Source organism: Periophthalmus magnuspinnatus, chromosome 12 (genome assembly GCF_009829125.3).
Source record: "Periophthalmus magnuspinnatus isolate fPerMag1 chromosome 12, fPerMag1.2.pri, whole genome shotgun sequence".
Taxonomy (NCBI): domain Eukaryota; kingdom Metazoa; phylum Chordata; class Actinopteri; order Gobiiformes; family Gobiidae; genus Periophthalmus; species Periophthalmus magnuspinnatus.
In genome coordinates, this window is record NC_047137.1 from 18,145,053 (window position 1) to 18,170,214 (window position 25,162).

At 41.6% G+C, this 25,162-nt stretch overlaps 1 protein-coding gene and 1 long non-coding RNA gene across 2 annotated transcripts in view; one reads left to right on the top strand and one right to left on the bottom strand.

Annotated features, from left to right (window-relative positions):
* The first annotated feature begins 540 nt into the window (after positions 1-540).
* LOC117379655 (sorting nexin-4-like) lies at positions 541-21,680 on the top strand. Its single transcript, XM_033976360.2, has 14 exons — positions 541-630; positions 1,186-1,310; positions 2,115-2,253; positions 2,763-2,912; positions 3,377-3,424; positions 4,027-4,082; positions 4,930-5,002; positions 6,013-6,074; positions 11,343-11,408; positions 11,910-11,999; positions 13,994-14,093; positions 18,423-18,568; positions 19,836-19,950; positions 21,143-21,680. The coding sequence occupies exons 1-14, from the start codon at positions 541-543 to the stop codon at positions 21,188-21,190; spliced, it is 1,308 nt and encodes a 435-aa protein (XP_033832251.1). The 3' UTR covers positions 21,191-21,680.
* The window catches only part of LOC117379658 (uncharacterized), an 80,616-nt gene continuing 70,543 nt past the window's right edge, over positions 15,090-25,162 (bottom strand). The window contains exons 2-3 of the long non-coding RNA XR_008648900.1: positions 16,632-16,693; positions 15,090-15,563 (exon numbers count right to left, since the gene is read on the bottom strand). This is a non-coding gene — a long non-coding RNA (uncharacterized LOC117379658). The remainder of the gene's footprint in view (positions 15,564-16,631; positions 16,694-25,162) is intronic.

The following is a 25,162-nucleotide window of genomic DNA, read 5'->3' on the forward strand; positions in this document are numbered from 1 at the left end:
GAGCCACAGAGTTTAATGAGACACAGACACAGACCTGAAAGAGGCAGAGGAAGAAGAAGAAGAAGAATAAGGCTGTGGTGATGCTGCCCCCCAGAGGACGACACAGGAACAACAATAACAAAGTCATAATAATAAAGTAGTAATAAAAATAAAAATGCATAAATAAATAATATTCATAACAATAACAACAACAACAACATTAATAATAATAATAATAATAATAATAATAATAATAATAATAATAATAATAATAAACTAAACTAGGACTAAACCAGCTCTGGCCCCTGAAGGAGGCAGGTGTGTGTTGTGTGTGCTGTTGTGTGTGTGTTGTGTGTGCTGTTGTGTGTGTGTTGTGTGTGCTGTTGTGTGTGTTGTGTGCTGTTGTGTGTTGTGTGCTGTGTGTGTTGTGAGTTGTGTGTATTGTGTGTGCTGTGTGTGTGCTGTGTGTGTGCTGTGTGTGTTGTTGTGTGTGTGTGTTGTGTGCGCTGCTGCTCTGTGCCGTGTGCCGTTGTGCGCATGCGCTCTGTCTCTCGCTGCAGGATGGCGGATGATGGCAGAGACGAGTCTTTGGCCACAGATGAAGAGGATTCAGAGCCGAGCTGTGAGGAAGGAGCGAGTCTCAGCACCGCGGTAAGAACAGTCTGACACACTGTGAGGTTTATGGAGCGAGACGAGACTGAAACACGACTGAAACACGACGGAAACACGACTGAAACACGACGGAAACACCGCGAAAACGACACGAACACACCGGAGAAAAGACACCTCCGTCACTGGCCCGGGACGAGCGAACATCACAACAACAACAACAACAACAACAACAACAACAACAGACTGTAACATTTAAACACTTTAAACACGTTTAATTCTGTGACATGTGATTAAAAGAGTCAAAAGTATTATTTATGTTTGGACTGTGGTTTTTAAGGATTAGCAACGTTTATTTTTATATTAATATGAAATTATACATCACAGATTAGAATAAAGACTAAACCAGGTCTAAACCAGGACTAAACCAGGTCTAAACCAGGACTAAACCAGGACTGAATTGACTAAATACATAAGCATCTAAAAGGCTCATATTTATACAGACTAAGACCCATGGAGACACAGGGAGGGCATCTGACACACACTGAGGGGTTTAGATTGGACTGATTAATCCCGTGGTTGATTGTTTGATTTCAGATGGTGGACGACGGGTCGACTCTGATCAGACGACTGGAGATCTGTGTCGCAGAGGCCGAGAAAAGAACCGGAAAGAACGCCGTTAATATGGGCGAAAACTACACCGTGTACCTCATAGAGACCAGGTCTGGACCGGGACTGGACCAGGACTGGACCAGGACTGGACCGGGACTGGACCGGGACTGGACCGGGACTGGACCGGGACTGGACCGGGACTAAAACAGGACTGGGAAATCTGAGGGAATTATATTTAAAATGTGACAATATAAAATGTCATTATATTAACATGTAAGTTTATAAGGAACGATCAGGTATACAGAACAAATACTTCATTTTGAGTACTTCATTTTGAGTACTTCATTTTGAATACTTCATTTTGAATACTTGTTGATGTTGATCCAATTTATTTAGCCTGTTAGACATTATTATTATTATTATTATTATTATTATTATTATTATTATTATTATTATTATTATTATTATTATTATTATTTTATTATTAAAGTCATTATTTCATTATAAAATGTATAATTTAATTTTAATACATAATTTTTTTTTTTCATTGGGACACTTATTTGAGAGGCTGTTTAATTCCAGTTTATTTTTTTGTTCCTACTTGTTCTTTGCAGACGGCGCTCAGAGCTAGCAGCTTTTAGCATAGCAGTGTTTGTTACCGTTGCCGCGGCGACAGTTTGACCGTGTGGACCTGCTCCTTTCACAGTCCTGACCTCTGCTCAGTCTCGACGTTTGTCATTATAATAAGTCACACTCTGCAGCTTTAGCCACGTTAGCATCTGTGTGAAATATAAAACCTAAGAGTGTCAGATACTTGCACACGGGACAGTCACATCTTTATGGTCAGAGGTCAAAGGTCAGAGGTCAGAGGTCAGTTACAGTCTGACTGTTTTGGGCGTGTCTGGTGTTTTCAGGCCCATGGACGCGGTGAACGACGGCAGGAACCCGGCCCCGGACTCTCTGTGGAGGAGGTACAGCGAGTTTGAGCTGCTCCGGAACTATCTGCTCGTCACATACCCCTGTGTGATAGTGCCCCCCCTGCCCGAGAAGAGGGTAAGACCAGGACTGGAGCGGGACTGGACCGGGACTGGACCGGCACTGGACCAGGACTGGACCGGGACTGGACCAGGACTGGACCAGGACTGGACCGGGACTGGACCGGCACTGGACCAGGACTGGACCGGGACTGGACCAGGACCGGACCAGGATCAGACCAGGACTAGACCAGGACTGGACCAGGACTGGAGCAGGATCAGACCGGGACTGAACCAGGACCGGACCAGGACCGGACGAGGATCAGACCAGGACTGGACCAGGACTGGACCAGGACCGGACCAGGACCGGACGAGGATCAGACCAGGACTGGACCAGGCCTGGACCAGGACTAAACCAGGACTGGACCAGGACTAGACCAGGACTAAACCAGGACTGAACCAGGACTGAACCAGGACTAAACCAGGACTGGACCAGGACTAGACCAGGACTGAACCAGGACTGAACCAGGACTAAACCAGGACTGGACCAGGACTGGACCAGGACTAAACTGAGTGGTTGTGTTTCAGGCAGAGTTCGTGTGGCATAAACTCTCGGCCGATAACATGGACCCAGACTTCGTGGAGCGGCGCAGAGTCGGACTCGAGAACTTCCTGCTCCGAGTCGCGTCACATCCTGTTCTCTCCAACGACAAGATCCTGCACCACTTCCTCACCGAGGTGCTCCTACCCCCCAGGGACGTTAGAAATATCGAAATCAGATACTAATCAATATTAAAACTAGTATCGAAACTAAATCCTCATTGATCTCAGGTATCGATACTAAAACACTGACACAAATGAGTCTTTCCTGAGTCTGTTTATACTGATGTGTCTCTGTTTCACAAGTATAAGATTAGATAAATTGATTCCTTAGTATCAAAATCGAGTCTGAAATATGAGTATCGTCACAGCAGTACTCCACCCTGAGGCACCACCCAGGCCTGAGATGGTTCATTTTAAACAGTTTGCAGTGGTCCAGTGTTCCTCCTCACTGGCCTTATCCATTCAGAGTATCCTCATTACTCACCATGATGAGTTTATAAGCACTTTTCACAACTCTCACAGACCAGAGCGGAGTTTTGTTTGTCACGGTGATGATAACGATGTAACTACAGCAGGACTGAACTGTTTTTGTGTTTCAGGAACATGGATGGAAGGAGGCGGTGTACGACACGGGATTTCAGGCTAAAGTACGACAAGTTTAACTATATTTATCAGATTATATTTATCAAATTATGTTTATCAGATTATGTTTATCAGATTATATTTATCAGATTATATTTATCAAATTATATTTATCAGATTATATTTATCAGATTATATTTATCAGATTATATTTATCAGATTATATTTATCAGATTATATTTATCAGATTATATTTATCAGATTATATTTAGGGATGAGCTGATATAGATTTAGTTTTTTAGTTTTTATTTTTTGAGCCACCCACAGCGTTCGGCTCCACATGAAGCTCGTCGAGGCCAGAGCAGGTGTAGGGGTCAATCTGGAGCAGAGTTGCATATTTGGATTTCTGACCTCAAGTATCATAGCAACCAAAGAGCCAATCAGGAGCCAGGCTTAGATACACAGTCTATGGTAAAAAATACAGCCATGTTTCCATTTTTAATCTGTTCAAAAAGGGCTCATAGAAAAAAAGGGGAAGCTCAAAAAAATCAATCAAAAGTATCAATATCGGCCGATAATGACACAGAAGAATCTGTGTAGCTCATCCCTGATTATGTTCATGATTTTAAATGTGTTTTGAACCTAAAATACTCGTGTGTTTTCTCAGGCGGACTCCAGACTCAGAGCTCTCAGCGCCACCTTCAGGGTCAGGAATCCAGACAAGTAAGACCCCAGTTTACACTAATGTAAAACAGACACGAGGACGAGCCACAGGTTTTCACGTCTGTATAAAAAACACTCTCTCTTTAGACAATATACTGTGGTTTTGAACATTAAACTGTTTTTTTATTCTCATGTCCTTATATCTGTGTAATCCCTCAGGGTCCAGGAGGTTCAAAGGGCCGAGTTTCAAATCGAGTTTTAGTCTTGATTAGTATCAGCCCTAGACATAAATAATCAGGGTTTTTAATTCAGTGACTTGCCAAAGGGCACAGCAGCAGGATGCGATGGTGGGAATGGGGATCAAACACACTGCACACTGAGCTGTTTGGGATAAATAAATAAAATAAAAAATAAATAAAATAAATAAATAAATAAATAAAATAAATACAAAATTTAATTAAATAAATAAAAAATAATAAAGTAAATAAACAAATCAAATAATAAATAAAATAAAATATAAATAAATAAAATAAAACTAAATAAATAAATAAAAATAATAATAAATTAAAAATAAATAAATAAATAAATAAATAAATAAAAATAATAATAATAATAATAAATTATTAAATTAATACTAAAATAAATAAATAAATAAAAATAAAAATAAATAAATTAAATTAAAAAATAAAATAAATAAATAAATAAAATAAAACTAAATAAATAAAAAAATAATAATAATAATAAATTAAAAAAAAATAATAATAATAATAATAATAATAATAATAAATTAAATAATAAATTAAAAAATAAATAAATAAATAAAAATAATAATAAATAAAATAAAAAAATTAAATTAAAAAATAAAATAAATAAATAAAAGAAATAAATAATGTTTTCCTGATTGTAGGCGTTTTGTGGAGATGAAACACTACAGTGACGAGCTCCAGTCCCACACGTCTCAGCTGCTGCGAGCTCGAGCCGTAAGTGTCTGATCTACAACTGTTTAAAGGTGCACTGCGGAACTTTTCTAGTGGACGGCGCACCATCTGTTTGTCTCCATGGAGAAGTTATTCCTTTGCGTATTGTGCTTGTGTCTCTATGGTTCTCATCTCTGTGGATCGTTCTGTTATAATTTACACATTTTAAATCATAATATTCATCTAAAACAACTTAATAAAAGAAACAAATCCGGTGACGTCCGCGTTACAAAACTGTGGCGTCCAATAGGAGCTGACGTCGCCGTAAACGTCGTCACGATAAAGAGGCGTGTAGCTGTGGCGCCCCCTATGGACAGAGGCACGTCACACTAGAGCAGAGCGTTTATTACATTTGGACCAAAATGACGACGCGACGCTGCAGAATCTACGAGTATCAACGATTAAGAAAATAAAACTGGAGAAGGAAGAGCGGACGTCACAGTGGGCGTGGCACAGTGGGCGTGTCCCAGTGGGCGTGCTATTTGATTTTATTGTTTTATTGGTGATTGTTTTATTGCTTTTATATACATATTTATTATTTTAATTTTTCTTACTTGACCGTTTGTTTTTATTTATTTGTGCAGCACTTTGGAAACTGCATTTGTTTGTGAAATGTGCTATTTAAATAAAGTGGATTGGATTGGACAGTGGGCGTGTCCCAGTGGGCGTGTCCCAGCAGGGGCGTGTCCCAGTGGGCGTGTCCCAGTGGGCGTGTCACAGGGGGCGTGTACTGGTGGAAGTTAAACGAGGGCAGATGGACAAAATGGCTTCAAAAAATCTAAATCACAGGTACAGGTCCTTTAAACTCATTATTGTGACAGCGCTGGGCGAGTTTACAAGTCAGATCTGTGGAGGGGAGAGGCCACACATAGAATAATGCATGAAAACACTCTTTCTTTAGACGGCAGGTTCATTTCTGTCAGTGGGACTTTTTTAGTATCGATATTTGCTCATGTTTCGATACTAGTTTTAGTTTCAGTATCGATCTTTAAACTTGTCTGTGTTGTTTTCAGAGAGTGGCAGATCGACTTTACGGAGTTTACAAAGTTCACGGAAACTACGGGCGAGTTTTCAGGTTTGTACGACGTCGTCCTCCTGTGGCCCTGATTTAGTCCAAGGACCAAAAGTCAAACTCAGGATCTGGAGAATTTTACTGCATTTATTTTTATTTAAGTCCAAGTTAAACGACAAATGTGTTTTTCCCTGATCATTTCTGTCAGTGACAAAATCCATCTGACGCACAGGGAGGGCATCTGACACAAAGAAGAACAAAGAACAAACTGTCCTTCTTAGATTGTGCAGTAATAACAGGAGAGGACCAGTGTCTCACACACACAGAGACACACACACAGAGACACACACACACAGAGACACACACACAGAGACACACACACAGAGACACACACACAGAGACACACACACAGAGACACACACACAGAGACACACACACAGAGACACACACACACAGAGACACAAACACAGAGACACACACACAGAGACACACACACAGAGACACACACAGAGACACACACACAGAGACACACACACAGAGACACAAACACAGAGACACACACACAGAGACACACACACAGAGACACACACACAGAGACAGACACACAGAGACACACACACAGAGACACACACACAGAGACACAAAAACAGAGACACACACAGAGACACACACACACAGACACACACACAGAGACACACACACAGAGACACACACACACACAGAGACACAAACACAGAGACACACACACAGAGACAGACACACAGAGACACACACAGAGACACACACACAGAGACACACACACAGAGACACAAACACAGAGACACACACACAGAGACACAAACACAGAGACACACACACAGAGACAGACACACAGAGACACACACAGAGACACACACACAGAGACACACACACAGAGACACACACACAGAGACACACACACAGAGACACACACACAGAGACACAAAAACAGAGACACACACAGAGACACACACACACAGACACACACACAGAGACACAAACACAGAGACACACACACAGAGACACACACACAGAGACACACACAGACACACACACACAGAGACACACACACAGAGACACACAGAGACACACACACAGAGACACACACAGACACACACACACAGAGACGCACACACAGAGACACACACACAGAGACACACACACAGAGACACACACACACACAGACACACACACACAGAGACACACACACAGAGACACACAGAGACACACACACAGAGACACACACACAGAGACACACACACAGAGACACACACACAGAGACGCACACACAGAGACGCACACACAGAGACGCACACAGAGACACACACAGAGATACACACACAGAGACACACACACACACAGAGACACACACACAGAGACACACACACAGAGACACACACACAGACACAAACACAGAGACACAAACACAGAGACACACACACAGAGACACACACACAGAGACACACACAGAGACACACACACAGAGACACAAACAAAGTGATGTGTCTCCTCCGTTCAGTGAAGAGTGAGAAACTAAACATCGCTCCATAAAAGAAAGAACCAACACAGAGAACAGCTCAGGACACAGTCTGCTGTTCAAAGACACTGACCACGAAAGAACAGAGTGAGGGTCAGATCTGAGACACAGAAAAGAAATGGTTTCATCATCATGGTATCGGTATCGAATATATCCTGACTTAAAAGATGGCGCCGGGGTTGCTGGCTCGCCGCTTGGCTCTGCATGGTTTTATATGTTTTATATTGATTTTAACTACTTTTAAGAGGACCGTCAACTCACTGCTGGTGTATGATCGTCAAGAGCTGTTAAACATTGGACAAAACCTTGGTGCATGTTCAATCTATGAAGCGAATAAGTCCAAGTCCTTCTACCTGGCTGACGTGCCCGACTGTCTCCTCCGGGTCAACGCGCTCCCACCAAGGAAGCGTAAACGCCGTGGAATACGAGCTGGGCGGCTTGTGAAGCTGAAGGCATGGCTGGCACTTTCTCCCGGCAGGGTGTGGTCCTCCTCATTTCCACAGGAATACACGAGCTGTCTTCGCCGGTATCTCGCGAGACGCACGCCTGCTCCGGTCGGCGCTTGGCTGATTCCCATCGTCGGGCAACTGGAGGAGGTCTACGCGCTGCGCCCGTGCCGTTCCTCTTTTCGCCGGGCTTCACGTGTGTGTCCCGGTAATCTCCGGTCGTTGAGCCGGGCTGCCCCAGCGGCTGATGAGCCTGTGGCTCCAACAAAGTGTGCGCTGCTGAATGCACGATCTATCGTGAACAAGACGTTTGTCCTGCAGGATTTCTTCAAGTCGCGCTGTTTGGATATACTGTTTTTAACTGAGACGTGGATCAACACCGGTGAGTCTGCCGCCTTTTCAGAGCTTTTACCTCCTGACTGTACTTTTATCAACATGCCAAGAACCACTGGTCGTGGTGGCGGTATCGCTACTGTTTTAAAGAACTGTGTTTATCACAGGATGTTATCACCGGGTCCTTTCTCCTCTTTTGAACTTAGTTGCTTTGAGCTGCGACAGACAGATCCAGTGTTGTGCGCTGTGATTTACAGACCACCTAAGTACAACAAAGACTTTATTAAAGAACTTTCTGATTTTATGGCTTTGATGTCCTCTCAGTATGATAGGATTTTAATAGTTGGGGATTTGAATGTGCATGTCTGTTGTCCTACAAAACCTATGGTCAACGAGTTTTTAGACTTTATTTATGCTTTTAATTTGACACAACATGTCACTGGCCCCACACACACGCACGGACACACTTTAGACCTTGTGTTGTCTTATGGTTTTCACGTTGACAATGTTTCTGTTGGGAATGCTGTTTGTTCTGATCATTGTCCAGTAATGTTTGATTTTACTTGTTGTAATGACACGCCACTGCCTGCTTCTGTGCGTAAAAGCCGACTTATCAAGTCAGACACAGCCGCTGCCTTTTCTCCTCTTTTTACGGCATCTTTGTTAACATGCCCCACCTCCGCATACATGGATGCGGATCAACTAATGAATGTATTTCTGTCCACTTGTACTTGTGTCTTGGACGATGTAGCCCCCTTGAAAGGCTTGCGTCCAAAACCAAAACAAGAGCCCTGGCTCAATGAAACCACGCGCGCAGCACGACGTGAGTGCCGTAAAGCTGAGCGCAAGTGGAAAGATAATAAATTGGAGGTGAATTATCAAATACTCAAATGCAGCTGGAAAAACTATCAGCGTGTTGTTAAAGCTGAAAAGACTAAGTTTTTATCTGAACTCGTTTTAAGTAATTGCAGTCAACCCCGTGTTCTTTTTAAAACAATTGGTTCTGTTCTGAACCCTAATCCATCCACTACACTGGAGATGACGCGGGACACTTGTGAAAAATTCCTATCTTTTTTTAATAGTAAGGTTGAGGATATTAGAGCTAATTTATCTACTCTGTCTCTTTCTTCTAACCTCACCATAACAACTCAGTGCTCAAATGTTTTTAGTCAGTTTGAGCCTGTGTCTTTGTCTGTGCTTACAGGGATAGTGAATAAACTTAAACCATCCTCCTGTCCCACAGACCCAGTCCCACAGACCCAGTCCCACCTCGGTTCTTTAAAGAGGTTTGGGGAACTATTGGAAATTTTGTTAAAGAGATTGTTAACAGCAGTCTGTATTCTGGTGTTGTTCCTTCTTTTTGTAAAAAAGCTGTTGTTGAGCCTTTGATCAAAAAACCTGGTCTTGACCCTACAATTTTATCTAATTATCGACCAATTTCTAAACTCCCTTTAGTGTCGAAAATTTTAGAAAAAACTGTCATTGCACAGCTGCAGCCTTTCCTAGATGCAAACGGAACTTTGGACACTTTCCAGTCAGGCTATAAAGCGTTTCACAGCACAGAGTCTGCACTTTTAAAGGTTTTAAATGACCTGCTTTTAATGACAGACTCTGGTAATTCTGCCATTTTAGTGCTTTTAGACCTGACTGCAGCTTTTGACACAGTTGACCACTCAACTCTTTTAAACCGTCTTGAATATTGTGTGGGTGTCAGGGGGACTGCCTTGGACTGGTTTAGGTCGTACCTAACAGGGCGGTCCTTCACAGTCAGGCTGGGGGACCTCATCCTTCACCCCACTTGTGAGCGGAGTCCCCCAAGGTTAAATTCTGGGGCCTATTCTTTTTGCACTTTATCTTCTCCCGCTTGTGGACATTTTTAAAAGACATGGCCTTTTATATCATTTTTACGCAGATGATTGCCAGATTTATTTACCAATTTCTAAAAAAGACAACTGCTCCCTGACACCCCTACTCGACTGTCTATGTGACGTCAAGGCTTGGTTGGCCCAAAACTTTTTAAAATTGAATGAAGCAAAGACCGAGGTTATACTGTTTGGCTCTGGCAGTGTCCTCACGGATGTGGGACCTCTTCAAAATTATGTGCGTCCCACAGTCACCAACCTTGGCGTCAGCATAGACAGCGATTTTAAATTTGACAAGCATATTAATTGCGTTTTAAAATCTAGTTTTTATCATCTGCGGCTTTTATCCAAAGTCAAACCGTTTTTATCTTTTAAACTTTTTGAACAAGTCGTGCACGCTTTTATTTCTTCGCGCCTGGACGACTGCAGTGCACTTTATTCTGGCATTTCACAAAACTCGCTTTACCGACTGCAGTTAGTCCAAAACTCTGCTGCACGACTTTTAACAGGAACCAAAAAACACGATCATATCACACCAATTCTTGCGTCTTTGCACTGGCTTCCTGTTAATTTTAGAGTTGATTTTAAGATTTTATTGTTTGTTTTTAAAGCTTTGAATGGTCTGGCCCCAGATTACATCTCGGACCTCATCAAAATTTACATCCCGGTGCGCTCTGAGGTCTGAGGGCCAGCTCCAGCTCGTGGTCCCTAAGACCAGACTTAAAACCAGAGGGGACAGGGCCTTTTCTGTGGTTGGACCTAAACTGTGGAACGCCCTGCCCCCCCACGTTCAAACAGCTCCCACTGTAGAGTGTTTTAAGTCTCGTCTTAAGACCCACTTTTATGCTCTGGCTTTTAACACCGCGTGAGTTGTGTGGTCCTCTGTGTTTTTCTTTTCTGTTATTTCTTTTATTTATTTTTATGTGTTTTATTGATTTTATTGATTTTATTTTTTTATGTCACTTTGTCTCTGTGCAGCACTTTGGAAACAATTTGTTTATGAAATGTGCTATATAAATAAAGTGGATTGGATTGGATAGAGTCGATTCCTCAGTATCAAAATGGAGTTTGAAATGTCAGTACCATGTGACACTGGGACTGTTCCTCTACAGTCAAGTGTTTTGTGTTTTTTCAGTGAGTGGAGCGCCATCGAGAGGGAGATGGGGGACGGACTGCAGAGCGCCGGACACCACATGGACGCGTGAGTACAACCGCTACAGCTAAACCAGCGGCACAGGAAGAGGCGTGACCTTTAACAGCCTCGCTCCTGATTGGCTCTTTGGTTGCTATGACACAACTGAAGGAGCGGGTTGAGGTGGAAACATCTTAAAATAAGTTTGTGGATCATTTTTACTCCAGAAACAAGTTCATCTCTGTGTCTGATTTTATAGAGACTATAACAGAAATTATATCATTTACATTTTTGATATTTCATGGTAAAGTACAATGTAAAACCTCCATTTAAATACCAGGGAGAAGAGTTTTCAGTCTGGTCTTAAACTGTGTTAAACACTGAGAGGATGTGACAGGCAGAGGGCGCTGTCCCACAGTCTGAGCACTGCCACAGAAAAGTCTGTGTCCTCTGGTCTGAGTCTGGGTCTGGGCACAACAGGAGGAGGGTCAGAGTTTGTTTTATTATTGTTGTTCTTGTTGTTTTTATTATTATTATTAAATGAATAATAGTCTTGTCTTGTGTTTTCAGGTTTGCAGCTTCTATAGACGACATCCTGGAGGAGGAGGAGCACTACGCCGACCAACTCAAAGAATATCTGTCCTACGCCGAGGCCCTGAGGTAGGACTAAACCAGGACTAAACCAGGTCTAAACCAGGACTGAACCAGGACTAAACCAGGTCTAAACCAGGACTAAACCAGGACTAAACCAGGACTAAACCAGGACTAAAGCAGGACTAAAGCAGGACTAAAGCAGGACTAAACCAGGACTAAAGCAGGACTAAACCAGGACTAAACCAGGACTAAACCAGGTCTAAACCAGGACTAAACCAGGACTAAACCAGGACTAAACCAGGACTAAACCAGGACTAAACCAGGACTAAAGCAGGACTAAACCAGGACTAAACCAGGTCTAAACCAGGACTAAACCAGGACTAAACCAGGACTAAACCAGGACTAAACCAGGACTAAACCAGGTCTAAACCAGGTCTAAACCAGGTCTAAACCAGGTCTAAACCAGGACTAAACCAGGTCTAAACCAGGTCTAAACCAGGACTAAACCAGGACTAAAGCAGGACTAAAGCAGGACTAAACCAGGACTAAACCAGGTCTAAACCAGGACTGAACCAGGACTAAACCAGGTCTAAACCAGGACTAAACCAGGACTAAACCAGGACTAAACCAGGACTAAAGCAGGACTAAAGCAGGACTAAAGCAGGACTAAACCAGGACTAAAGCAGGACTAAACCAGGACTAAACCAGGACTAAACCAGGTCTAAACCAGGACTAAACCAGGACTAAACCAGGACTAAACCAGGACTAAACCAGGACTAAACCAGGACTAAAGCAGGACTAAACCAGGACTAAACCAGGTCTAAACCAGGACTAAACCAGGACTAAACCAGGACTAAACCAGGACTAAACCAGGACTAAACCAGGTCTAAACCAGGTCTAAACCAGGTCTAAACCAGGTCTAAACCAGGACTAAACCAGGTCTAAACCAGGTCTAAACCAGGACTAAACCAGGACTAAAGCAGGACTAAAGCAGGACTAAACCAGGACTAAACCAGGTCTAAACCAGGTCTAAACCAGGTCTAAACCAGGACTAAACCAGGTCTAAACCAGGTCTAAACCAGGACTAAACCAGGTCTAAACCAGGACTAAAGCAGGACTAAAGCAGGACTAAACCAGGACTAAACCAGGTCTAAACCAGGACTAAACCAGGTCTAAACCAGGACTAAAGCAGGACTAAACCAGGACTAAACCAGGTCTAAACCAGGTCTAAACCAGGTCTAAACCAGGTCTAAACCAGGTGTAAACCAGGTCTAAACCAGGTCTAAACCAGGTCTAAACCAGGACTAAACCAGGTCTAAACCAGGTCTAAACCAGGTGTAAACCAGGTCTAAACCAGGTGTAAACCAGGACTAAACCAGGTCTAAACCAGGTCTAAACCAGGTGTAAACCAGGTGTAAACCAGGTCTAAACCAGGTCTAAACCAGGTCTAAACCAGGTCTAAACCAGGTCTAAACCAGGTCTAAACCAGGTGTAAACCAGGTCTAAACCAGGTCTAAACCAGGTCTAAACCAGGACTAAACCAGGTCTAAACCAGGTCTAAACCAGGTCTAAACCAGGTCTAAACCAGGTCTAAACCAGGTCTAAACCAGGTCTAAACCAGGTCTAAACCAGGTCTAAACCAGGTGTAAACCAGGTCTAAACCAGGTCTAAACCAGGTCTAAACCAGGTCTAAACCAGGACTAAACCAGGTCTAAACCAGGTCTAAACCAGGACTAATCCAGGACTAAACCAACACTAAACCAGGACTAAACCAGGACTAAACCAGGTCTAAACCAGGTCTAAACCAGGACTAAACCAGGACTAAACCAGGACTAAACCAGGACTAAACCAGGTCTAAACCAGGACTAAACCAGGACTAAACCAGGACTAAACCAGGACTAAACCAGGTCTAATCCAGGTCTAAACCAGGTCTAAACCAGGTCTAAACCAGGACTAAACCAGGTCTAAACCAGGTCTAAACCAGGTCTAAACCCTTAACAGTCCAAATCCCTGTTTAATTCCTTGTATCAGGTCTAAAGTCTTGTGGTTGTGTTTTTCAGGGCCGTGTGCAGAAAACATGAGCTGACGCAGTTTGAGCTGGAGGTCTGTACCCAGGACCTGGTCACCAAGAGGCAGCAGAGAGAGGAGCTGGCCACCGGGGTAAATATACAACAAGTCTGTGTAAGGCAGGGGTCACCAAACTATGGCCCAGGGGCCAAATGCGGCCCTCAGGCCTCAGTTGAACTGGCCCAATCGATCATGATCAGTACTTTTTTACAGCAAGTTCAGTTCTGCTCAGGTTTATGGTGGAACCATAGTCTGTTTATATAAATGGGCGTCGCTAACCACCACATGACAAACAGGAAGTGATCATGGGCCGACCTCCGGCTCCAGCGACTCTGGCTCCAATTCACTTCACACTGAAAAACTGAGTCCCCTCTGTAACTGCTGTCAGACATTTTGGTCTTAAACTGTTTTTTATTTATTTTATTTATTCCACTGTTGTGTCCATAAATCAAGATATGAACATTAATAAGATTCATTTGACTGGAGCTGAGCCCTGGGGTCACAGTCTGTGTTTGGGAAACTGAATTATGTTTCTCTGAAGGGAGGAGCTCATTTCTTTTTACAAGACACAAGAATATTTTACACCAACATGATACACATTTACATCACACATATCTAAACCAGGGCTAGACCAGAGACTGAAGACGTTTCAGCGTTCATCCAAGAGGCTTCAGCTCAGGTTTATGTCTGAACAGAGGAGGTCATGAGGGAGGAGGTCATGAGGGAGGAGGTCATGAGGGAGGAGCTCATGAGGGAGGAGCTCATGAGGGAGGAGCTCATGAGGGAGGAGCTCATGAGGGAGGAGCTCATGAGGGAGGAGTTTCATCACAGTTCAGTTTTATTTCTACACTAAACAAAACTCATCTGTGTTTTCAGAGACTTTAATGATCTGGATATTTCTCTTTTAGTCTTTTCAGAGTAAATTCAAATAGAGTCATGATATTGTTAAGTTCTCTCTCGATTGTCTCGACCTTGGTTATAATCCAAAACACTGACTCCTCCTGGTCGTCACACAGTCGTTGGAGAGAGACACTGTGATGTTTGAACTTTATGATTTTCTTCTCCAGTTCGTGCAGTTGTTCTCTCTCGTTTTCTCCCTCTCTCTGTCTCAGCTCTTTACTTTCTGTCTGCACATGGTTCAGTCGTGTCTCCAGTTCCTTCAGTGTGTTTATGAAATCTGCTTCTGCCTCCTGTATTTTCTTCTGTTTGTTTTTCATTTCTCTTTTGAATGTGGCATTTACTCCAACACCAGCAGCAGCTCCAGCGACACCAGCGGCTGCTCCTAGTCCCAGTGCAACTAAACTCAGTCCAGTGAACGGGAAAGAGGCTAAAGCTAAAGCTCCAACAGCTAAAGTAACTGCTGACACAATCAGCCCAGTTCTTTTCTTCTTCTCAAGTTTCTCACTTTGTTGTGGTAATTCCTGTAGCTCCTTGATAAAACGAAGCAGGTCTTTCTTATCTTCATAGAGTCTTAGGAAATCAATGATCGACTGATAAAACTTAAAATAATTTGACTTTTCCAGTCCATAAAAAGGAGGAAAGTCCAGGCTCCATCTCCTTTTCCTGAAGTAAAGAACAAAACAGTGAGTCAGATCTGAGCAGATCCAAAGTTTAACTAATACAGAGTGAACTTTAGACCAAACACATGAACTAAGAGAGGGATTTACATCAACATTTAAAAACATGAAAACATTTAGGTGATTTTAAACAGACAAAACTGATTAGACCTTTAGTTACACATTTAAAGTGCCACACCTAAACTCCCACAGACACAAACAGAGCTGCTCCTGTGGGCGGAGCCTGGAGGGGAGAGTGAGGAGGGGCGGAGCCTGGAGGGGAGAGTGAGGATGAGGAGGGCGGAGCCTGGAGGGGAGAGTGAGGAGGGGCGGGGCTGGAGGGGAGAGTGAGGAGGGGCGGAGCCTGGAGGGGAGAGTGAGGAGGAGGAGGAGGGGCGGAGCCTGGAGGAGAGAGTGAGGAGGGGCGGAGCCTGGAGGGGAGAGTGAGGAGGGGCGGAGCCTGGAGGGGAGAGTGAGGAGGGGCGGAGCCTGGAGGGGAGAGTGAGGATGAGGAGGGCGGAGCCTGGAGGGGAGAGTGAGGAGGGGCGGGGCTGGAGGGGAGAGTGAGGATGAGGAGGGCGGAGCCTGGAGGGGAGAGTGAGGATGAGGAGGGCGGAGCCTGGAGGGGCGGGGCTGGAGGTAAAAGGAACAGTGTGATTGGTCTCAGGTCTTCACTCTTCAAACTCAGTGTTTGTATCAAACACCTGGCTGTGATCAGGGCAGTGCTGTGTGATGTCACATAGTACTTTTCAGGTCAGTTTATTATTTTACATTTGGTTAAATGTTGTAGATCCATGTCACTGTTTAGAGTAAAAGGATCAACAACTGAAACAACTTCATAGAAACAAACAGCAGATTTTTGTGTTTATTGTTTCTAAAAACATAAAGCAGCGTCTGAAAGTTTGAATATAATGAAGAACAGAGCAGGGGGCGGGGACAGGGGGGAGGGGAAAACACACATTTATGAGCACTCAAGACTCAAATACAGGACAAGATTATTCAAACAGACAGGAAACAATACAAATAAAACTTAAGTCATATAATAAGATCAGGCTCATGATTAAAAAATACTGACCTGGTCTCATCTGGACTGGGTTTGTTCTGGGATCCAGAAATTTGTATTGTTTATAGCGCCCCCTACAGACCAACAGCAGAATCAAACATTAGACTGAAACAGCATTAAGTGCATTTGACAGATTAGACTCATTTATCTCAAACACAGTAAAATTTTACTTCTAACGATGTTTGGCTAAAATCTTAACTAATCTTTTTTTTTAGTTTATAATGTGTGACATCGTCTGAAAAGCAGCAATTCTGTTTTAGAACTTTGAGTTTTCCTCTTTTCTTGACAAACTGAACCTATAATACTATAACTATAATAAACTATAAACTATAATAAACATTTGTCTCAGGTTCTCTCCACCAAACCCCGTCATAAATATATGAATCTGTCCAATGCACTTTGAGTTTACAATAAAAACCTCAGGATTAAAACTGTGTCCAGGTAGAGCCACGAGGAAAAACACAAGAGTTTAAATATTCAAATGAAAATAATGTTGTACAGTTTAACACAAAATAGAGCTGAGTTTGTGCAGATGTGACTCAAACTCACATAAACTCTGCACTTTAACATTATTAATATAACAGACAAACTAAAGCTCCAAGAGTTTAACCATTTAAATCAAACTGTTCTCACCTCAAGGACAAACGTCGTCTGGAGTTTGAATCTGTCACAAGTGAAACAGACTCTTCACATCAGGCAGGTTAAATATAAAGGAAATATAAAGTCCAAAGATCAGTAATAAATATAAAATAAACCTCTGTAAGACTTATCCGGGGTCCAAAGTGCAGGGATTAGATCCTCATCTGTCTAATCATTAATAATTTATTATTGTGGTTTCATTTTTAGTTTTGTCATAAACTCGTGTGTCCCATAAAGAACAGACAGAGTTTAAAGTGAAATATAAAACAGAAGAACAAAAAACCTCATGTTTCAGTCTCATTATTTTTACTATAGACACATTTTATTTTTTATATTTTTGTGCTGAAGTAAAAGATTTTAGACAGAAGTCTCCTCACACCTCCTCATGTCAGGAGTCAGAGCTTGCTCATCACTCCTCCTCTCTCCTCCTCATTTGTGAGACTCTGTTAAACACCTCCTCACACCTCCTCTCTCCTCCTCCCTCCTCCTCATTTGTGAAACTCTGTGTTAAACACCTCCTCTCTCCTCCTCTCTCCTCCTCTCTCCTCCTCTCTCCTCCTCTCTCCTCCTCTCTCCTCCTCATTTGTGAGACTCTGTGTTAAACACCTCCTCTCTCCTCCTCTCTCCTCCTCTCTCCTCCTCTCTCCTCCTCTCTCCTCCTCATTTGTGAGACTCTGTGTTAAACACCTCCTCTCTCCTCCTCTCTCCTCCTCTCACCTCCTCTCTCCTCCTCTCTCCTCCTCTCTCCTCCTCATTTGTGAGACTCTGTGTTAAACACCTCCTCTCTCCTCCTCTCTCCTCCTCTCACCTCCTCTCTCCTCCTCTCTCCTCCTCTCTCCTCCTCATTTGTGAGACTCTGTTAAACACCTCCTCTCACCTCCTCCCTCCTCCTCTCTCCTCCTCCCTCCTCCTCATTTGTGAGACTCTGTGTTAAACATGTGTCATTATCAGGGACAATAGAACCATGTGATGTTCAACAGGAACTCAGGCTTTTTCACTTTTCACATATTTACTGTGAAATCATAAAAGTGACTGAAAATAAAAGACAACAGAATGACCTCCTCCTCTGACCTCCTCCTCTCACCTCCTCCTCTCACCTCCTCCTCTCACCTCCTCCCCTCACCTCCTCCTCTGACTCGTCTCTTATCCTCTGTTCTGTTTCAGATGGTGCGCACGTTCTCGCTCAAAGGCGTCACAAATAAACTGTTTGGTGCCGAGGCTCCAGAGCAGAGAGAGGCTCGGCTGAAGCTGCTGGAGGAGCTGATCTGTGAAGGTCAGGACGGGGTCAAAGACAAGACGCTGGAGTGTCAGTGAGTCTCACACACACCCATGACGTCACGATATCACAGCTTTTTTAGAAGGAGGTAATTGCACGTCCACTACTGTAGGTGGCAGTTGTGCTCTCATTGTCAGAGTGAGCACAGGCCCTAAACCACAGAGATAACACTAATGTACGAGCACAAACTGTAACTGTAGACAGAACGGACGCAGCAAAGAGAGAGAACAGAGACACAGAGAGACACTTTGGATAAAGAGACACGAGAGAAAAACATTTAAGAAAGACAGAGACAGACGGAGGTAAAGAGACGCACAAAGTCACACGAAAAGTAAAGTCCAGATAAACTGAGCAGGAGCTGAGAGTTAAAGTGTCAGGTTCAAACCCGAAAAGCTGTGCCCTGAAAAACAAACTCAATGCCCCATTAATCCAGACGTCTTCATTTTGATAAAGAAAAAAAAAAAAAAAAAAAAACTGGACAAATTGTTTTATTTATTTTGTCTTGTTAATGTTGCTTATCAATTAATTTATTATTATTTATTGATTTTATTTAATTTTAATGTTTTAATTTGATATTTATTTAATTTTAATGTATTATTTTCATATTTATTTCATTTTAATTTATTAATTTGATGTTTATTTAATTTAAAATAATAATAATAATTAAATTTCATTTTATTTTATTTTTTCAGTATCAAATGGTTCAGTCAGTTGTTCAAAAATGTGTATAGTTCAAATAAGGATAAAAAAAATATATTTATATGAATTTTAAGGAAATTTATGCATTTTACATTTTACAAAAAAGCAATGTTATTAAAGTATTTTTTGTTGTAAGTTGATTTATATTACTTTCTTATTTTTGTTTTTTGTTTTTGTTTTGGGGGCATGATAGAATATAATTGAGAAGCACTGATTTATATAAAGTCTATGGTCTGTATAAATAAACAAAAGTGACATTATCAGACTCAGAATCATTAGACTTTTATTGCCATCGTTGGGAAACACAGTTCACAAACTCAGAACTTACTGCAGTGAAAAAGAGAAACAAAAAACACTGAATAAACACAAATACAAATAAGGACACGAAGTTAAAAAGATAAGATTAAAAATAAAATAAAATACTTATAGGTAGAAAATATAAACAACAGCAGCATCAGAACAACAGGCAAAAGTGACATTATTTTCCTCCGTCGCTTCACAAACGTCTGATTTTATTCAACCACAAAGATTCAAACTCCAGGAAATAAATGTCCCCAAGAGGAATGGAAACCCAACATGTGTGTGTGTGTGTGTGTGCGCAGGGAGCAGGTGGAGCGGGGACTCGTCGACATGCAGAGATTTAAAGAACAGAAGGACAAAGACCTGAAGGAGGCGCTCATCAGCTACGCCCTCATGCAGGTGTCCATGTGCAAGAAGGTACGACCCACTGTGCATGTGTGTCTATGGTCCGTATGTGCGCGATATACTGAGACTGTACTACATGTGTGTCTATGGTCCATATGTGCGCGATATATACATGTGTGTCTATGGTCCGTATGTGCGCGATATACATGTGTGTCTATGGTCCATATGTGCGCGATATACTGAGACTGTACTACATGTGTGTCTATGGTCCGTATGTGCGCGATATATACTGTACTACATGTGTGTCTATGGTCCGTATGTGCGCGATATACATGTGTGTCTATGGTCCGTATGTGAGCGCGATATACACTGTACTACATGTGTGTCTATGGTCCATATGTGCGTGTACTACATGTGTGTCTATGGTCCGTATGTGCGCGTAATGTACTGAGACTGTACTACATGTGTGTCTATGGTCCATATGTGCGTGAAATATACTGAGACTGTACTACATGTGTGTCTATGGTCCGTATGTGTGCGATATACTGAGACTGTACTACATGTGTGTCTATGGTCCGTATGTGCGCGTAATGTACTGAGACTGTACTACATGTGTGTCTATGGTCCATATGTGCGCGTGATATACTGAGATGAGACTGTACTACATATGTGTCTATGGTCCGTATGTGCGCGATATACTGAGACTTTACAGGGACGACACGCCGGGGGGGGGGGGGTTCTACATGTATGTCTATGGTGGAATGTTCAGCGAAACACACAAAAACGTTGACATAAATCTAAAAAAGTGACTAAACCAGCTCTTTCTGGTCAGATTGTGTTAAAACAAAGCCTCAGACAGAGCAGTGCCTCCAGTTAGCGTCACACCCCCAGAGAATGTTGATGACATCAGCTGCAAAGTATCAATACTGTCAAAATATACAGTGTTTATGTACAAAATACTGACATCAAACGACCCTGATTTATTTAAAAAGTAGGTCTCAACTTGAACAAACTCCCACTCGATGACATCACAAGGTGGAACGTCCCATTTTGAGCTTTGGAGACGTCACAGACTAATAATAAAGTGCGACTCAAACACGTGTGAATGAAACAAAACACAAGTCCAGTGTGTTTTTGAGCAGTAGAACATGGATGAGTTTGTGTGATACAGGAGCTTTAACTTCACTTCTGTTTCTCAGCTGCATTTCTGTTCAAACTGTATAAAGTCCCTCGTTTTGTTGTTTTTTTGTGTTTTTTGTTTCAGGGAATCCAAGTCTGGAGCAACGCCAAAGAATGTTTCCTCAAGATGTGACTCAAGAGTTTAGAACGAACTAAACCTGAACAGTCTGAACCAGAGCTGTGCATTATGGGAAAAAGAGAAAACCATTTGAACAAGTGTGAGATTTCCACTTTGACAGGTTCAGAGGAGGGAGGACTGTTACATTTACTCCAGGAACTTTTAAAACAAATGGTACTTTTCTAGTGTAGAGGCTGGAAAATGCCACGTGTAAAAACAGACACCCCTCAAAATGTTCTTCTCTTATTTGAGGATTTGATTTTCATTCAACAGTTGATGTGGTTCCATTATCTGTTTGAGTTAAAGTGCATTTCCTCCACTGTCCAGTAGATGGCGAGTGTGGCGCAGTGTTGGTGGAGAGTAGACTGAGAGCTGCAGAGGAAGAATCCTCCTGAAGTAAAGCAACACATGATCTGTCTGTTCTTCTATTTACAGGTTTGGAACACGAAAATCACCAGTTTTATGTCAAGTATCAAAGTTAGAAGAGGTCAAAGGTTAAACTGAGTGTTGTGGGTAAAAGTGGAACAAAGTTTATAAAGGTTTTTGAGCACATTGTAATGTTCTAAATCTCATAGATAACCCCTAGTATATATTTATAATTTTTTTTCCCAATTCATTTATTTATATTATTATTATTATTATTATTATTATTATTATTATTATTATTATTATTATTATTATTATTATTATTATTATTATTTATTTATTTATTTATTTGTTTTTGGTTTTTTTTATTTATTATTATTATTTTTTTCTGTTCTGTACTTAGTTATAATAATCTGTCTGTTCTGACTTTTAATTGTGGAACTGTTCTGTTAAGCCACAAATGTTGTATACCTTTACTATTAATAATAATAAATAAATAAAAAATAAAAATCTGGAGCTTTCTGGCAAAATGTAATCAATGATAAAACAATAAGGAGGTAAAAAAAAACACACAAAAAAAACAAAACATTGTGATGGTGTTGTGCTAACCTGCTAAGCTAAAGGTCAAGTGTCAAAGTACAACGTGGGTCAAACTAATCCAAACCAGTTTAAGATGAAACAAACACTGGACTGATGTTATTTATGACATTTATCAAACGCTTTTCACACAATATCACATTTACTGGGTTTTATGTCACATTAAATGTACATTTTGACTTTATTACCAAGTACCTGAAATACTGTTGTAAAGGTGTTATAAGCACATGGTCATGACACCAGCGCCACCTCATGGACACCTGCTGAACTGTCCTTTTGTTGAACATTGTGATTTAACTCATATGTCATGGGTTTATTGTTACAAATATAAATATTGGAACAAGTTAAAGATAAAAAGGGATAAAAACAGTGATTGATTTTATGTAAGATTTGTATTAAAAAGAAGTGAATTTACAGTTTATGTTGTGAATATGTACAAATATCAATTAAATGTGAATTATCTGGATTCATGTTTCTTGGATTGTGATGTTTTGTGGCTGAAAAGTCAAACCTCTTTGTGAAGTAAAGTAACAGTACTGCACAATATAATACTCCACTAACAGTACTTTTACTCCAGTATTATATTGTACTTTTACTTCATATATTCTACAGTGTAACAGTAGTTAGAAAATTACTCTTACTTGAGTAGTACTTTTTCAAATACTTTTTAAAATTTTACTTGAGTCGTTTCTTGGAGCAGTACTTTGTACTTCTACTTGAGTAATAGTATTTTGAAGTAACTCTGTTCATGAACAGGAGATGGCGCTGCTGCTCTGTGTGTGGTGAGGGAGGGCATCTGACACACAGGGAGGGCATCTGACACACAGGGAGGGCATCTGACACACACAGGGAGGGCATCTGACACACACAGGGAGGGCATCTGACACACAGGGAGGGCATCTGACACACAGGGAGGGCATCTGACACACAGGGAGGGCAGCTGACACACAGGGAGGGCATCTGACACACACAGACTTAAAGCAGAGACAGATTCATTTAAAGGGGCAGTCCCTGATTGAACTAGTGAATCTAACAACTATGATGCTAAGCGCACACTTCCTGACTCTTGGCCGTTAAACCAGATGCACAGAACACAGACTTATTTTGACCTCAGAGCTGATTATATAATATCTCTGGACTGGGACAGACACATTTTGCTCAAACTTGGACAAACATTAATTTAAACTCATTATTATGACAGCACTGGGCCACTTTACAGGTCAGATCTGTGGAGAGGAGAGCCCACACATAGAAGAATGCATGAAAACACTCTTTGTTTATAGACGACAGCTTCATTTCTGTCAGTGGGACTTTTTTTAGTATCGATATTTGCTCATGTTTTGATACTAGTTTTAGTATTGATTCTTATCTGATGTTCGATTCTTTTATTTTTAAAAGAGTCTCCTGGACATAAAAGTCTGATCATTTATAGACATTTAGGAGACTGAAAACACCTGAGCACAGTTTAGTTCATTATTTTCATTATAGATGTGTGGACCCTGAGAAAATATAGTGAATATAAACTATATCCAGACTGAAAACAAGAGAAACAGAGCAGAGATGAAAGGATTATTTAAAGTTTATTTGTGTAACACATTTAAAACATGTTCAGATTCAACAAAGAGCTTCACAAAAAATCTGAAAAATACAATAATAATAATAATAATATAATTATGAAAATGAAAATAATAATATAAAAGAACAATAAAACACCAACATGTCGTGTCTGTGTAGAACTGCTGTGTTTCAGACTCACCACAGTCTATAGACCCGTCATATTTAATCATAGACTGTTTATATAAACGGACATAGCTAACGCACTAGCCTACACGTTCCAAACAGGAAGTGATCATGGGCGTGCTTCCGGCGCCATCGACTCTGGCTCCAGTTCACTTTCTATTGAAAAACCATCTCTCTGTCTCTGCTGCTTCAGACTCATTCTGGTCTTAAATGTTCGTATTAACCCTCTACATGATCCTGGGGTTTTTATTTCACTATTGTGTCTGTAAATCAAGATATGAACATTAATAACAGACAAATCAGGTCCTTCTTTCCCCGAGGTCGCTCCTGTTAGCGTTAGCAACAGGTTTGAGTGACAGTGTTGCTAAGCGCCCACTCCCTGATAAACCAACAGGCAGGAACCTTTAGCAGCTTCGATCCAGATTAGCTCTTTGGCTGCTGTGACAGCTGCGCTCAACAAAGGAGCTTTACTCCTTTTTCACTTCTCCATGTCTGATTTTACACGGCCTGGCCAAAAAAAAAGTCGCCACCTGGATTCAACTAAGAAAACAGGTCTGAGTCTATAGGTACGAGTCAGATCTAGGGTCAGCAGAATGAGGTCAGCTGACACCTGAATAAACTGAATGACCAGGTTATTCTATCAGTGGATTTTTGGGCAGATTCCAAGACGACAATGTCACGATTCATCGAGCTCAAATAGTGACAGAGGATCAGGAGCAGGAGACACAGAGACAGAGACAGAGACAGAGACAGAGAGAGAGACGTCATTTTCACACATGGATCGTCCACAGAGTCCAGACCTTAACCCCAGTGAGAATCTTTGTGTTGGAGAAGCTTTGAGCAGCGTCAGACTCGACCATCATCAACGCAACAGGAGAAACATTAAAGCAACAACTGGATGGAAATAAATCTGTGACGCTGAAGAAGAGAAATGAAACAATGACACATCAAAGACAAAGGAACAACCAAATATTTGAGTGTGTGACCTTTTTTTTGGTGGTGACTTTTTTTTTTGTCAGTGTATATAAACTATAACAGAAATTATGCTCAGAAAGGATCAAGTTCAACATTTACCTTGTGATATTTCATGGTAAAGTACAATGTAAAACCTCCATTTAAATACCAGGGAGAAGAGTTTTCAGTCTGGTCTTAAACTGTGTTAAACACTGAGAGGATGTGACAGGCAGAGGGCGCTGTCCCACAGTCTGAGCACTGCCACAGAAAAGTCTGTGTCCTCTGGTCTGAGTCTGGACTAAACCAGGTCTAAACCAGGTCTAAACCAGG

Bases quoted from the DNA above. Each gene is read 5' to 3' on its own strand.
- LOC117379655 (XM_033976360.2), top strand. From the start codon at position 541: ATGGCGGATGATGGCAGAGACGAGTCTTTGGCCACAGATGAAGAGGAT. The intron at 2,913-3,376 runs GTGCTCCTACCC...TTTGTGTTTCAG, and splicing joins TGCACCACTTCCTCACCGAG to GAACATGGATGGAAGGAGGC. The intron at 6,075-11,342 runs GTTTGTACGACG...GTGTTTTTTCAG, and splicing joins AACTACGGGCGAGTTTTCAG to TGAGTGGAGCGCCATCGAGA.